The 17,094-nt window shown below is 35.7% G+C and overlaps 1 protein-coding gene across 1 annotated transcript in view; it reads left to right on the top strand.

The window, feature by feature from the left end:
• SPTLC3 (serine palmitoyltransferase long chain base subunit 3) overlaps window positions 1-17,094 on the top strand; it is a 173,744-nt gene that overhangs the window by 66,197 nt on the left and 90,453 nt on the right. The window contains exons 3-4 of the mRNA XM_003788010.1: window positions 9,233-9,387; window positions 10,740-10,888. Coding sequence (XP_003788058.1) covers window positions 9,233-9,387; window positions 10,740-10,888 — 304 coding nt within the window. The remainder of the gene's footprint in view (window positions 1-9,232; window positions 9,388-10,739; window positions 10,889-17,094) is intronic.

Raw genomic sequence — 17,094 nt, 5'->3', positions numbered from 1 at the left:
GAATGAAGTGAAAATGTTGAATAGGCCTGTATCAAGTTCTGAAATAGCATCAACTATACAAAATCTCCCTAAAAAGAAAAGCACGGGACCAAATGGCTTCATGTCAGAATTCTACCAAACCTTTAAAGAGGAACTAGTACCTATATTACTCAACTTTTTCCAAAATATAGAAAAAGAAGGAATATGACCCAACACATTCTATGAAGCAAACATCACCTTGACCCCCAAACCAGGAAAAGACCCAACAAGAAAACAAAATTATAGACCAGTATCACTAATGAATATTGATGTGAAAATATTCAACAAGATCCTAACAAACAGAAACCAGCAACACATCAAGCAAATTATACACCATGAACAAATGAATTTTACCCCAGTGTCTCAAGGCTGGTACAATATACATAAATCTATAAATATAATTCATCACATAAACAAATTAAAAAACAAAGACCATTATAATTCTCTCAATTGATGCAGAAAAAGCTTTTGATAATATTCAGCATCCCTTCATGATCAGAACACTTAAGAAAAATTTTATAAGTCTCTTTATAAAAGTCTTACCCTTCCTCTTATTTAGGCACAAATTTTTATAATGATTTTATTTGAATGCTATCTTTTTCCTTCACTATCTCCTAATTAGTTAGTGATAGCATATAGGAAACCTATTGATACTTTCATAATTTAATCTCAAATCCTTCCACTCTAATAAATTCTCTCCTTCAGTTTCTCAGATTGTTGTATTAGAACTCGTCAGACTTTTTCACACGTGCCATAAAAAATCATACCTGTATTGTCTGTTAGATTTGTCATCATAAGAAACTTGCTGCTATGTTCTTTATCTCCTTTAGATTTACTTTTTCTCTGTGCAGACTTTTTAAAAATAAATGTAGTTCAGGCCTTCCACTGTAATGGCAGATGTGTTATTTTTTCCCGTTGTGTATTTCAGTATAACTGCCAGTGTAAACGGTCACATATATTATAGTATTAAACTTCTGGCTCAAAGAGTTCTTAGTGGAATTTTCATTTCATCATGATCTTTATCTTGTATTTTATTTTGCCTTATATTAATATGTACACACCTGATATTTCATCAATAGCCATCTCTTTATTTTATCATTTTCAGAACATGTAGATGTCTTATAAGTAGTGCATAGATTGATTTTTAAATAAATTTGTAAGTTGTATTTTAATAATATGATGTCTTAATAATAACTTATTTAAACCATATGAAATAGCTGGTTTTGTGGGCTAAAAATAGTCAAACATTGGCAATTCCATATGGTTAAACCTAATATTTTAATTACATGTTTAATTCTCCGTTCATACCTTCATACAATTTGTTTTCTTTCCTGTTCTTTTTTGAAATTTTCCTTTTTAAAAAATTTTCCAAGCTTTATTAGGATAAAACTAACGAATACAAATTGTATATATTTACATTATAAAATACAATGCTTTGATATACATATACATTATAAAATGATTATCACAACCAAGGCAATAATGTATCATTTCACATAGTTACCTATCTTTTTCTTTCGTCTTGCACACTCTTGTGTGTGTCTGTGTCTGTGTGTACATTTAGGATCTAATCTCTCAGCAAATTCCAAATATAAAATGCATTATTATGAACTATAGTAACCATGCCAGCCAGTCTCCAGAACTTATCCACCCCACATAACTGAAAGTTTGTACCTTTTTACTAACATTTCCTTATTTCCTCCATACCCCCAAACCCTTGCAATCACCATTCTACCCTTGGCTCCTATGATTTCAACTTTTTCAGATTTCATATGTGAGATCATAAGGTATTCATCTGGCTTATTTCACTTAGTATAATGTCCAGCTTCATCCATGTTGTCATGAATAAGAGATTTTGCTTTGTTTCCTTTTTTTATTAAGGCCAAATGGTATTCTGTTGTGTACATACATGTGTACATTCATGTTGTGTACATGTTCTTCATCCATTCATCTGTCATGGACACTTGGGTTGTTTTCCTATCTTGGTTATGGTGAATAATGCTGCAACAGACCTGGGTGTATAAATACCTCTTGAAATTAGTGCTTTCATTTCCTTTGGATATATAATCAGAAGTTGGATTTCTACATCATATGGTAGTCCTATTTTTATTTATTTTTCTATTTATTTATTTCATTTTTGAAACAGAATCTGTTTCTGTTGCCCTGGGTAGGGTGCAGTAGTGTCTTAGTATCATTATAGCTCACAGCAACCTCAAACTCCTGGGCTCAAGTGATCCTCCTGCCTCAGCCTTTCAAGTAGCTGGGACTACAGGTGGTCACCAGAATGCCAAGCTAATTTTTCTATTTTTAGTACAGATGGGGCTCGCTTTTGCTCAAGTTAGTCTTGAACCCTTGAACTCAAGCAATCCTATCTCCCCAGCATCCCAGAGAGCTGGAATCACACATGTGTAGGCCACATGTATTTTTAATTTTTTCAAGAAACTCCATACTGTTTTCCACAATGGCTTCACCAATTTACATTTCTACCATCAATGTACAGGGTTCCCTTTCTTTCACATCCTTGCCAACATTTGTAATATGTTGTCATTTTGATAATAGCCATCCTAACAGATGTGAGAAGGTTTCTCACACACTCTTCGTGTGCGTTTCTCTGATGATTTGTGTGCATTGTTGAGCATTTTTTCATTTACTTAGTGGTCATTATGTATCTTTTTGAGAAATATCTGTTTCAGTCCCTTGCCCACTTTTAAAATCATTTTATTTGTTTTCTTGCCATTGAATTGTTTGAGTTCCTTGTACAATTTGGATAATGGTTTGCAAATATTTCTTCTTATTCTGTAGGTTGTCTTTCCACTCTGTTGCTTGTTTCCTCTGCTGTGCAGGTTTTTAGTTTGATGCAGTTTCATTTATTTGTTTTTGTTTTAGTTGCATGTGCTTTAGGGGTCATATACAAAAATCCGGTGACTGGACAAATGTTAAGATGCTTTTTTCCTATGTTTTCCTCTAGTAGTTTTACCATTTCAGGTCTTACATTTAAGCCTCTAATCCATTTTGGATGCATTTTTGTATGTGATGTGAGAAAAGGGTATTATTATATTATAATAATATTATTCTTCTGCATTTTCCCAGCACCATTTTATTGATAAGGCTGTCCTTTCCCCATTATGTGTTCTTGGCACCTTCATCAAACATCAATTGACATTAAATGCAGAGATTTATTTCTGGGCTGTCTATTCTGTTCCATTGGCCTATATGTCTGTTTTTATGCCAGTACTATGCCTTTTTGATTGCTGTAACTTTGTACTATATTTTGAAACCAAGTAGTGTACTCTTGATTATAGGAAAGGTCTGTAGGTATTAAATTCCTAACTCCTTACAAATATTGACTTGTGTTTATTCAGTTCTATCATTGAGAAACTATAGGATTTTAAGTTCAAAATAAGTTTTTCCTAATTATCTTTTTTACCACTGTAACCTGAGAAAAGTCTTAAGCAATCTGATTCATATTCCCTTATATGTGAATTGTCTTTACCACCTCTTTCAATAACTTTGGAATTTTTCTCTTTCCACCTTGGAGATCTGTAACTGAAGAAGGATGTATCTTGCTCATTTGCTCTAATTAGTTCCTGCTGGATGCTTTATATCTTAGGAGTCAAACCATTCTTTATCTCTAGAAATTTCCCTTTCCTCCTTCTTCTACTTTGTCTTTTTACCTGCTTCTCCTCTTTCTTTCTTCCTCAATGCCCTTTCAATTCTTCCAGGCCTACTAGACAGATTTTGGATCTTCTTAATCCTTCCTACATATCTCTTGGCTTTTATTTCATATTTTCTTTTTTTCTTTTTCCTTTTTTGCTGTGTTCTGAAAAAAATAGTTGATGTAACATCTCAGATTATTAATTTGGTTTTTGACAGTGGTTGTTATATTCTTGAACTATTTCCTTAAAAGGTGCATTGTTCTATTATGTTTCCATTAAGATGTCACATCTACATATAAATATATATATATTTTATATTCCCCTATCTTGAGTGACCATAGAAGTGAATAGGTGGAGTTCTCTTGAGCAGAAGCTTGTTTCCTTGCTGAGTGTGTTCTCCACCTCTCTACATTGGGGCATTGTTTTCCTTTTCATTTCCTGCTGTCCACCACAAACTTTTGTCCTCTGGACAGTATTATTCTATCTTTTTTTTTGTTGAGTGTCTAGTGGACCTCAACCTTAGACAGAGATCAGCAAGGGAGACAGCACTGAGGAAAGCATGAAACTTTCACCAAACTTAGTGCATAAAACCATACTTCAAAGAACTGTTTATTTATTTATTTAATCTTTTGAGACAGAGTCTCAAGCTGTCACCCTGGGTAGAGTGCTATGACATCACAGCTCACAGCAACCTTAAACTCTTGGGATTAAGTGATTCTCTTGCCTTAGCCTCTCAAGTAGCTGGGACTACAGGTGCCCGCCACAATGCCTGGCTATTTTTTGCTTGTACTTGTCATTGTTGTTTGGCAGGCCCAGACCAGATTTGAACCTGCCAGCTCCGATATATGTGGCTGGTGCCCTAGCTGCTGAGCTACAGGTGCCAAGCCAGAACTGTTTTAAATATAATTACTCTGGCCAACAAAAGGTAAAGAACAAAGAAATAGCTAGTTCCTAGAAGGAAATAATTATATAAAATAAAGTTTTAGGAAAGAATAGAAGTGTTAGTGTAGACACAAAAGAGTAACTGGTGTTTAATAATGATTCTTTCTCTCTACAAAGCCCTGATTTTATTTAATACTGAATGAATATGCAGTTAAATAAGAAGCAACATGTTTCCAAATTTGGTAATAGATTTTACTTAAAATGGGCTATGGATATGTTTTTTACTTGCTTATAAATAACAAACCCTCCAGCAAGATTTATCAGAAAAAACATTGGTTTTGGAACTAGATACAATTCACAAGTTGTCCAATCAAGTTTTCTGACTCTTCACCAATTGATCAATAAAAGTCAGATAGAAATACCATACCACTTGGAAAATTATAAATTATCATATAAATTTAGCTGTCTGTTACATAGCATCTTGCTATGTTGCCCAGGCTGGTCTTGAACTCCTGAACTCAAGCATTTCTCCTGTCTCAGCCTCCCTAGTATCTGAGATTATAGGCATGTGCCTTCATGCCTAGCACCATACAAATTTGAAGGTAAAAAAAGGAAGACTACCATATTGTAGAAGAAACAAAGCCATATCCATGGTTCATACTCACATCTTTCTATACCCTGTCCCCAAAATGATTGTGTCTTTACAGCCTGGGATTTTCTATCACATCTGGCCATTTGTTTCAGGAAGGAAAATAAACATAGTAACTAAGCCAAATGCCAAATTAAATCTGCAGATAGATAAAGATATGACCTATTGCAATGCTTCTGTTTTTGAAGTATCAAATCCAGCATCATTTTCTGGCATAGTTAAAATGCTATGGGAAGTTTGTCTAAGACTAGAGGACATTGACCTTTGGGAGGTATTGAATGTTCTGGAAGAAAGCTCACTCCTCCTCAAAGGAATGAGGTGGAGTAGAAATACACCCATGAAGAGACAGTACACCTCCTAGGTGGGGAGAAGAAGATGACCATGCCCGAAAGTAAGTCAGTTCATTCTCAGATCAGATCTTGAATTCTACATAGGTTTTCAAGCTCAGTTGTTCCTCTCAGGAACATGTAGGCTGGTGACCTTGTGACTCAGATCTGGGTTAATGTTTATGTCATGCACAAAGAAATAACTTTGAGTAGTTTTTTTTTTAAATGGGGAGTTGCAAATACCTAATTTATAAATCCTATTAAATGTAAAAATCATTCCCTAGCAAGAAGTCTTCTCTGACTCCAGGATAGGTTAGAATTCCTGTCTTTTTCTTTTTTCTTTTCTTTTCTTTCTTTTTCTTTTTTCTTTCATTCATTCTTTCCTTTTTTTTTTTTTTTTGCAATAGAGTCTCATTCTATTGCTGTGGTGTCATAGCTCACAGCAACCTCAAACTCTTGGGCTCAAGCAATCCTTTAGCCTCAGCCTCCTGAATAGCTGGGACTACAGGAGCCTGCCAGGAGGCCTGGTTAGTTTTTTCTATTTTTAGTAGAGATGAGTCTTACTCTTGCTCAGGCTGGTCTCAAATTCTTTGGCTCAAGTGACCCACCTGGCTCAACCTCCCTGAGTCCTAGGATTATAGGCATGAGCCACTGTACCCTGCCAGAATCCCTGTATCTTGCCCTCAAAACATTTATCTCAATTAAAAACTAGCTTCCCACTTCCACATAAATACAAATTCTGGATCTTTGAGTGAGGAGGCAGGGAGTTTAGGCAGGATGAGTTATTTCCCTACCTTTCCTTACATGGCTGCGACAATACATCTTCATGAGGCACAAGATGAGGAAACCTCAGGTTGCTTTTTCAAGCCAAGGTCAAGTTCCCCATGACCAATGGACACTCCTCCTACAGACTGGCGATCTGTTGGCCTTAAGTTTCCATATTGTGGGCCAGATGTTTTGTCCTTCCTGGTGTTCTAGGGGGAAGCTTAGCAAGCCTGAGGTCACTCTGAAATCACTCTCTAGGTGAGTGGGTGAGGTCATAGACTGACCAGAGTTCAAATTGCTTACCTATCTGGGTCTGATTTCCATTATGGGCCAAATGCATATTTGAGTTCTATAATCTATGTCCTTCTACTCCCAGTACCTTGTGGTTCCAAACCTCAAATTCATTGTTTGAATTGTACTGACAGAATGTTTTGGCTCTTTTCTTTTTCTCTCCAAAACCAACTACTACTTTATTTGGTATAGAATTCCTCATAAAACCTAAAACTGTAATTCCACTCTTTTCTCTTGATAGGGTAAGTTTATATATGATCATTTCAAATAAGGCTTTAAAATTATAAATAAAGGGTCACAAATAACATTTGGGGATACAGAATAAGTCACAAAGCAGTAAATTGTCTGAAAAAAAATAATGAAATTCAGAAGTGAATTTTGTGGAATTACACAATCCTATTGCCTCAAAAATGTGTCTTTTTACCTGTGAGAACATGAAAGGGTACAAAGAATTGTAATAAATGCATGGCTTTAAATTATAACAAAACTTTTATCATAATTATTTAAAGAAAATGCATTAGATATGGGATTTTTAAATGTAACAAGCATCCTCCAAATTCACATGTAATAGAAAGTCTCCAGTATGTGCTTATGAATATTCTTTCTTATGTAAAATCATAATTCCCCTCAAGAAATAATGCCACTGTCACTAAAGGCCAGAGAGTGAAGTGACAGAAAGCTCTGTGGCTTGGATGCCACCATTTGCCATCAAAACCTACAAATTCTCTCTACCGCCCTCTGGAATGGATCAGCTCAGAGAATAAGGGAGCCTTCTTATTTCGAACTTTTTACTCTCTTTTCTCTTATTATAGGCATGTGCCATCATGCCCAGCATCATACAAACTTAAAGATGAAAAAAGGAAGAGTACTATATTGTAGAAGAAACAAAGCCATATCAGTGGTTCATACTCACATCTTTAATAAGAGAAAAGAGAATAAAAAGCTCAAAATAAGAAGGCTCACTCTCAAACACTTGTGGCTCCTGATTACCTGCAGAATAAACATGAGCTCCTCATGCAGATGCTTCAGGCTGCCACTGTCTGTGCCTAACTGACATTCCAGCCACACCCACACCACAGGGAGTCACTGCCAGATGGGACAAGAGAGAAAACTGGGAGCCAAATGAGTCAGAAACTCGGATCCAGAATGAGGTGGGAGCTATTATCCACCCTGACCGGAGTGACAGGATATACTTCACTTTTTTGTTTGCTTGTTTTTGGGTTGTCTTTTCTTTTTTTGATAGCTAATTTCTTTTTTTTCTTCATTTGAAAATATTAAGGGGTACAAATGATTTTATTACAGATTTTTGTAATACTTTTTGTCATGCTTAAGTCAGGGTTATTGGTGTGCCTATCACCTGAGTTAAGTAAGTGTTCATTGTACCTATTAGGTAGGTTTTTATCCCTACCCTTTCCTTGATTTTCAATGACTTTTACTTCCCTCTATGCTCCTGTGTGCTCATTGATTAGTTTCAAATTATTAGACAGTATATGTGGTGTTTATTTTTCCATTCCTGAGATACTTTACTTAGGATAATGGTCTTCGTTCCTTCCAAATTGCTACAAAAGACATTAACTCATTTTTTATGGCTGAGTAGTACCCCCGTGTGTGTGTGTGTGTATACACACATTTTCTTAATCCACTTATGAATTGATGGGACTGGGCTGAGTCCACATCTTTGCAATTGTGAATTGTGCTGCATGAACATTTAAATGCAGGCATCTTTTTGATAAAATGCTTCTTTTCCTTTGGGTAGATACTCAGTAGTGGGATTACTATTATTCTTACTCATTCTTCTCAAATGTGTCACATATATTAGTATACAGACCCTCATGCTGAGCGCATTCCCCAAACATCTGACCCATAATAAATCAATGCCCATTTCCAAGGTCCCCCCTGTGTAAAGCTTCCGTAGTTCCTCCAGCAAGATGTGACTCTTCCTTCCTGCTCCAATCTTATGAATGTCCAAAGTACTTGGTTTAAACCACAGTTACAGCTTTTGCATTTTCTCTCTTGTGTAAACTACCAAGCCAGATGACAAAATTATACGTGTTTTATTTGAGCCTCTGTGGATGCAGATTCCTTTGGTCATGGATTGCAATTTATTCAGCAATTCAGCCTCAGCTGTGAGGGAGGCCTGGAACCTCCATAATTCCACAGATACAGCCAGTTGCCTGCCAAGAACAGTTTTGCCAACAAGTGCAACTGTTCACATTCATCCACAATTCCAATGACAAAATGAGTGGGGGTATTCAGGCTTGGAAAAAGTTAAGAACATATGACTGATCTTCTCCACCCTAAACTGCTCTGGACATCAACACCTGCTGTTACTCTTAGAAAAGCTGCAGGATTTAGCATCTCCACCACTTGCTCTGGGACTTGCAATTGTATTGTCATCTTTGCTACCTTTACCTTTATTTATCACATTTAGTTCTTCCTCAATTAAAGGGGACTTCTTTGGGGATTGAGGGCTCATACATTTACTTGTGGACCCCATCTGTTTCCTCACCTCCTGACACTTGCTCAAAACACATCTGCAGATGGGTTCATTGCAAGGCTCTTCCCAGTCTTCTCCCAGCCTTCAATTGCAAATGAAATCCCAAAAGCCAAGGACTACAACTAACTTTCTACCTCTGTTATAACAGGATTTTGTGCCTCTGTATCAAGACTTTGAGAATTTTTATAAGCGAAACCTTTACATGCGAATCAGAGACAACTGGAACCGGCCCATCTGCAGTGCCCCAGGAGCTCGGTTTGATGTCATAGAGAGGGTGTCAGACGACTACAACTGGACATTTAGGTGAGGCACCCACCTGGAGGTGCTGGGTGGAAGGAAAATCCTTTCAAGGAAGTCCTAGTGTGGGCAACAGATTACAGACCTAGGGTGGGGAGAGAAGGCATGGAGGTGGTTAGCCTTGCATCACTCAGCTCTTGGCAAGCCCTCATAATCCCAGTGGAGGAAGTCATGGTAATTACCTTGCCAAGGTGGCTTGTTTATCTTATAATTAACACAGGACCTGGCTGGCTCTGTGTGTTCAACACCTGCTTTATTGACAAATTGTACCCTCCCACTTCTCAATGAAGGAGACAGTGGTGACCATGGCTTTTGTCCCTTTAGCAGGCTCTTGCTAGACTTTCAACCAGAACACAGGTGCCATGGCAATAAGTGCCTAGGCTAAATCAGGGCTAAGTTAACACCTCCATGTTTCAGGGTACCTTTCTCCAATGCTCTCCCAACTCCTTTATGGGGTTACCATCCTCTAAGGCCAAACCAATTTTTTTTTTGTTTTCTTAACAGCTTTTTTTGATACCTAATAGATATGTATAGTTTTGGAATACATGTGATCATTTATTTTTGAAATTTTAGAATTCATATGGGTGTACATGCGATTAGGTTACATAGTTTGTCTTTGTAGGGTTAAAGTTCTAGTTGTAGGTGTGTCCTTCACCCAGGAGGTGTGCAACATACTCATGAAATGTACCTATTCTCCTGCCACCCTCCTCCCTGCTTGAATTTCACTGAGTTTTTCTCTCATCTGAGCATGTAGATGTTAATCTACTCTTTCTAATTTAGTACTGAGCACATGGGATAATTTAATACATGCATAGAATTCATAATGATCAAATGAGTGTATTTGGGATGCTTATTACCTTAAATATTTATCTTTAAGGCAGAACCATTTGTATTCTTCTCTTCAAGATGTTTTAAAATATATACTAGATTGTTTTAAACTACACTCTACTGATCTATCTAGCACTAAGTTGAGTTTCTTCTATCAAACTGAATACATCTAACTGCTAATTAACTTTAATTAGCTTCTATTTATCTCCTCACCTCCACCCTTCCTGGACTCCAGTAACCATCAGTCTACTCTCCATCATCATGAAATCCATGTTTTTAGCTCTCAGATATATGTGAGAACATGCAGTATTTGCTTTTCTGTGCTTGGCTTATTTCACTTAACATGATGGCCTCCAGTTCTATTCATGTTACCACAAATGAAAAAATTTCTTTTTAAAAAAATGATGATGGTGATGCAAGTTAATAAGAAAGAAGAAATATATGATTTGGGCCAGACCCAAGGTCTCTTGGGCACTAGAATGCTATTAAATGAGGAAGCCTACTGTGCTCACTTACACATCCCCCCACAGGTTTACTGGAAGAATTATTGAAGATGTTATCAACATGGGCTCCTATAACTTCCTTGGCCTTGCAGCCAGGTATGATGAGTCTATGCGAACAGTAAAGGATGTGTTGGAGGCATATGGCCTTGGCGTGGCCAGCAGCAGTCAGGAAATGGGTATGTACATTCACTATTTTGAAATTCTGTCCCGTTAGGTCTCAGATTTCTGTGGCTTCCACTTTCATCTAGATCAGATGTAGAATGTGGGCCTCAAAAAGCAGTTATAAAATGGGAAAAATAAAGAAGATACTTGGGGAAATACCAAGCATTATGCTATTGGACACTTTATCAATTATGTATTTTAATTCTCCACAATAGATAAAACCAAATCCCTCTTGACCATAATATCTAAAGTAGCAACTATCGTACCTTGTCTGGCTGTTCCTTTTCTGTCCTTTTTCCCACCTTTCCTAATGATGCTTACCACTGACTAAAATGATCTTACTTTTGTAGTTATATTTGGCCTAACTCTGTTTCTAAAACATAAGCTCCATGAGGAGAGTGATTGGCCCTGGGGAATGCTGTGTCAAATAAATGAATGAATGATGAATGGATGGACAGGTGGAACAGACTGCCCATTTATTTCCCTTTCAGCTAAAACATTTCTCTTATTCAAAAAAGTGAAAATGTGAGAAGGAAACTTTTACTTCTCTTCACTTTCAGGAAGAAACCTTATTTTTATAAAGGGCTTTGTGGTTCCTGGAGTGTTGTTTTTTTAATATAGTATCCCATTTATTTTGAAAAAATAAATCCTGTGCTGTAGGCAGAACAGGTGTTGTTATTTCCATCATCTGAGGTAGAAACTGAGAATCATGGCACCTAAGTGATGTGCCCAAGATCCTAACTCCCAGTCTGGCTCAGCTTTCTCTACTATAGCAGTTCCCCATCTCAGTAACATATGTATGGTTCAGCAGGTCAGCCAAACCTGTCTAAGAATGAGAGGCAAACCTGACAAAAAGGTATTTACTACTAATGAATAATGAGCCACATGGCTCTCTTGGATCACCAGTTAGCAGAGGGCTTTACAAACAACTTAATTATACAGACCAGTGCCACAAATAACTCAAATGGAACAAATGTGGTAGGTTTTTCTTTTCTTTTCTCTCTTTTTTTTTTATTAAATCATAGCTGTGTACATTAATGCAATCATGGGAACACTGTGCTAGTTTTATACACAATCTGAAATGCTTTCATTGGTAGCTTTTTTATCCAAGCATTCAGTAAATATTTAGTTAAAGTTCCAGAATTAATATGGTTTCCCAAATTTCTTAAGAAAGACATGTTATATATCTTTATTTTGAGACATAAAGGCTGGAGTTGTAAACAAGATGTGAGGTAAAGGGAAGGTTTCACTACACTTAAAAGAGCTTGGTCATGCGCGATGCCCCATTTGGAGATGGGGCAGAGGCTGGAGGAATACCCCCAGCCACAGAGGCACACACTCAGTAATTGTTTGGGATACTTCTTGTGGTACTGGTGACATTCAATATCAGGTTTGTTAATAACCAGACATAAGACACATTCCTGTTGAAGATCCCCCCAAGAGGGACAGAATGTTCACATGTCATAGCTTGCAGAAGCTGAAGGGAGGCAGCTTGACACCGATGGTTTACCAACAGTGGAAGCCAGATATAGAACAGGAGTCATTGACTCTGTGGGTTCAACAAACCAGAGACACTAGGCAGACACGAAGTTCCCATTTGTTGCTACCCTCAGCCTAAATTCTTTCTATACCTCCTCATATTAATACGCATCTGCTTCTTTCAGTTCCCAGGTCATGTACTAAAAAGAGAATTTTAATAGTTTTCACGTAAATAGTGAGAGACACAAACAGAAGCTACTCACACTAATTTTAGGCAAATGAAGGGACTGAAATATGAAAATAAGCAATGAGTCAAGAAATTCATTTAAAAGGATATTTAAAGTGTTCTGCAATATTAATAATAATCTTAACATAACATGCAAGAATTACAAGTAGCGTAATTCCAAAAGCCACTTATTTTAAATAGCAAGTAACTTTGGGGAAAAATGTGCTTTATATAGTCTTCAGAAAATGTTCAACAGTAAAAATGGATTAACAATAAATTGGAAAGATAGAGGTATAACCATTATAACAATCAAAATAGCTTCATGAAAAACCAGAAGTAAAAGTTTAAGGACATTTAATCACTTAAAAGTAACTTCTCAGAACTTTAAAAAATATTTTTCAAAGTTCTTAGGAGGAAAAAGAAAATATAATTCATATACCAATGAAGAAAAATAAAAAGAAGAAGGAAATAAATAGGAATAATTTAAAACATAGAAAATGGTTAGAAGACTGTGCATATTATTCTAACAACAAATAAGGTAAACTAGAACAAATTTGTCTACTAAAAGAAAATGGCTGGGATTTGGCCAAAAAACCTAAACTCAAACTATGTGCTGTAATTATAATAAAACTTTATAAAACTCCTACTAAATTAAAGTATTCCAAAGGGTAAAAAGTAGAAAGGTAGATCCATCTGGGCACCTGGTTCCTACCACCATGCCCTCAGTGTCCAAGGGGGAAGTCGAGTCAGGGGCAGGAGGGGAAAAGGAAGAGCCCAAGAGGGAGTTTATTTGCCAAACTTGTACCTGCAAGTGTTAAAACTAAGCCCTCAAATACAGCTAGAATGGATGCATCTTCAGACAGATATGTACAGGTGTGCAAATGCTATTTTTAATGTGTGAAACGATAAACTACTAAAATTATTTTATGGTACAACTAATAAATAGTGAAATACAGACTTAAGGTAGGCTTTGAGTCTTTTGTGGTCAGTTTAACAATCCATGTGCTGATGACAGTGGGAAAGTGTCTAGTTTTTCTATCCTAAATGTGAGGCAGAGGAATACGGCAATTTAGAGTTGCAGTCAAGCGTTTAAAATGTCTGAAACATTTTAAGTTCATACCTTCTACTGAGGTTTTTTTGTTAGAATGTTCCTGAATTTTGGCTGTCCCTTTCGAATTGTGTGCTATATATGCAAGTTTGGTATTAGTGAAATCTAGACCTAACAACTCATCAAAGTTTTTTTCCCAGATTAACCTAAGGGTACATACAATTACGTTACATTGTTTCCATTTGTTAGGTCAAGTTCAAGTTGCCGTTGAGCCCTTCACCTAGAAGCTGTGCCATATACCCCTGCATTGTACCCAATAGACAAGAGCTTACCAAATCCCCTTCCTCCTCCTCCCTACCATCTTCTTGAATTAAAATTTTAAGAGACCAATACTCAGTATACTCTTTCCAAGGTGGTTTGCCTCCAAATTTTTAGCTAGAAAGTCAATAAAATAACTATTATCAAAAGTATTCTAAAACTACATGGATTTTTTCCATTTTCAGTACTAGGATTGAAAACTGTGTATAAATTTCTTATAATGTCTGAGTCTTGAACCTCAAACAATGATAAATAATATCTCCATTATGTGGGACATTTCCACACTTGATACTTGAATTCCTTTACCTGAAAAAAATTATTTATTTTTTTCTTTATATGGAAGCTATTTATTGGTTTAAAGTGAAAGACAGAAAACAACCACGCCTGAGGAAAAGGCAATGAATGCATAACTGCTTCTTATCCTTTCATATGAATTCAGCTTCAAATAAAGAATAAACTGGAACTTCAAAAATAAAGAAATGAATAGCCAAATGCAAAGATGAACAAATGAGAAAGCAGAAGTTAGGCTTAAGTTATGAATCCTTAAACAGAATAAGAGATTCATGCTATAAAAACTGTGTGAAGAGCCCACGATAAACACAGATACAACTACATCCTCTACGCATCAGATAACAAAGCAGAGACCTACGGAGCTAGGGGATGTTTTGTTGTGTGTGCAACTAAAAATGAGTGAAGCAATGAATTTTAAGAGACATATTGGGAGTCAATGTATATTCTATGGAAACAAATACAAGAAAAATTAAAAAAAATAGCAATAGGAGACTATAAATTACAGGTCAGTTCTTGAAACAAAGAGGCCAAAATAAAGACATGGAAGACATTAATGATATATTTGTTAATGATTAATAGTTAATGTAATAGTAATATTTTACACTGAACCTTAAAACATGTTATCAGCATATTTCATCTTTTTAAATAGTCATTGAATTTTTATAAGACTTTATTATATGTTATGCCACAAAGAAAAACCTCATTAAATTCCAAAAAGTGGAAAAAGTGAGCTCTGTATAGGTGAAATAAAGTTAAAAATAATAACAAAATCAGAAACAAGCCCTTTTTAAAAAAATATCACTAAAAAGTTTAAAATCTCTGTCTTAAATGACTCTTGAATCAATGGGGAAATGAAATTACAATTGCATCATACTTAGAAACTAACAATTATGAGACTACCATGGAATGCAGGTAGTTGTATACTCAGAGGAACATGTATAGTCTTACTTTACTAAATGGTAAAATCTAGTAAACTGGGCAACCAGCACAATAAAAGAGAAACAAGAGTATTGAATTATTAAAGTTAAAAACAAAAACTTACAAACTCAAAGGGTAATTTTTATTGAGCTGAGACATCTTTATTTTTATTAAGTCATTAGAGTCCTTCTGATAAGCAGTCACAGTTGATAACCACTGAGCTAGCATAGTCCCCAATTTGGATAAAGGGAAAACTGTAAATTGATATTACAAAAAATATTATATTAAAAATTGGCATTAGGAATCTCACAGTATATTCAAATAACAGAGTACCATAATCAAATAATTGTATTCATGAACCAAAATGATAGTTCAATAATGACATAATTTATGATATTGAAATGTCCAAGAAATAAACATATAATTATCTTGATAGATGCTGCTAAACATTTATAAAATTTATTATCCAGTCTTTATAAAACTTTTTCTAGAATATAAACAAGAGAGCCTTTAAACAAAAAGATTGTACTATGCTTCTTGGTTTAAACACTAGAAACATTTATTTTAAAGTCAGGAAAAAGGTGAAAATGCCTGTTCTTACTATCATTCTTAATAACCTCTGAAAATACTAAACAATTTAATTAATTCAGATTAATTCAATGAATATGTATTGAATGACTCTTGTGTTTCAGAATAAAAAGTGTACGTATGAGAAATAAGGGGGTAAAATAGACATTATTTGCAGATGTGTTTACTGTTCACCTCTGAGGTTTTCAAGTTGTGATCTGTGGAGAGCCAAAGGGCTTCCAGAGAAGGGAGGGGAATTGAAAAAGTGGGACAGTGAGTCCATCTCTTAAAATAGAATTTTAGTTTATTTTCTTCAATATTACATATTTAAATAATCAAAAAAATTATCAGTCATAAGGGATCTGATAAAGATCAATTTTTAAATTCATATAGTATAATCAATTCTAATCAGTAAAAGAATATAGTAAGGAAATAATACTGCTGATAAGCATGAGCAAAAGTAGCAGACACTTTGGGGAACAACTTATTTTGACAATGTTTAGAACCTATTTGCAGAAGAAAAACTATAAAACTATAGTTGAAGAAAACTACAAAACTTTTATAAAAGACTTAACAGAAGACTCAAAAAACAAACAAAAAAACCCCAGAGCGATACTATGCCCTTGAAGGGGAAGACTCAGTATTGTGGTTCTATTAATTCCTTCCCAAGTGAATAAGTAAACAGAATACAAGCCCAGTAACATTGTGAGTAGGGTGGGAGTGGGTGGGTCCAAACTGAACATCTCGAAACAGACACAACACTGCATAATAGTTTGTATATAAGAATAGTTTTTCAGATCAGTTGGGAAAGGACCAATGATTTCATGATTATTGTTGTGATAACTGATCATATAAGTTACATTCCTATCTCATATATTACATCTAGGTAAACTACACCAAGATAAATTGCAAGTGCATTTGAAATCAAAATGGAAAAAAACAAATATGAATGCCACCAAAAATAATATATAAATTAAATTGAAAATGAATGAATTGATAAAGGAAGGAGCAAATGAATAAAATAAAAACCACAAAATGTGCTTGTGTGTGTTCCTCAGTGAGGGCCATCTTAGGAATTTGTTACTTAGGACCAAATTCTCACTCAGTATTATAATGCAGGATGACCTCCCATCTTTTCCAGATAAATTCACCTCACCTGGCAGAATGCCTTTGTGGGAAGGGAACCTGCAGGCTCACTCCGTGCCACATGGGCTATGCTGGTCCATGGAAAATGGAGAGGAGAATTAGCCTCCTCCTAACCCAACCAGGAGCCACAACTATTTGCCCTTCAGATTTGTCAAGGCTGGTTCAGACAGCAGTCCACCATGCCCTCATACTCTAGAAGAAGCATTACCAGAAAGCTTAAGGGAAAA

Source organism: Otolemur garnettii, unplaced genomic scaffold (assembly GCF_000181295.1).
Source record: "Otolemur garnettii isolate 467f Iridium unplaced genomic scaffold, OtoGar3 scaffold00025, whole genome shotgun sequence".
Classification (NCBI taxonomy): Eukaryota; Metazoa; Chordata; class Mammalia; order Primates; family Galagidae; genus Otolemur; species Otolemur garnettii.
Note: the sequence above shows the minus strand (reverse complement) of the source record. Positions and strands in the feature narration are given on the sequence as shown.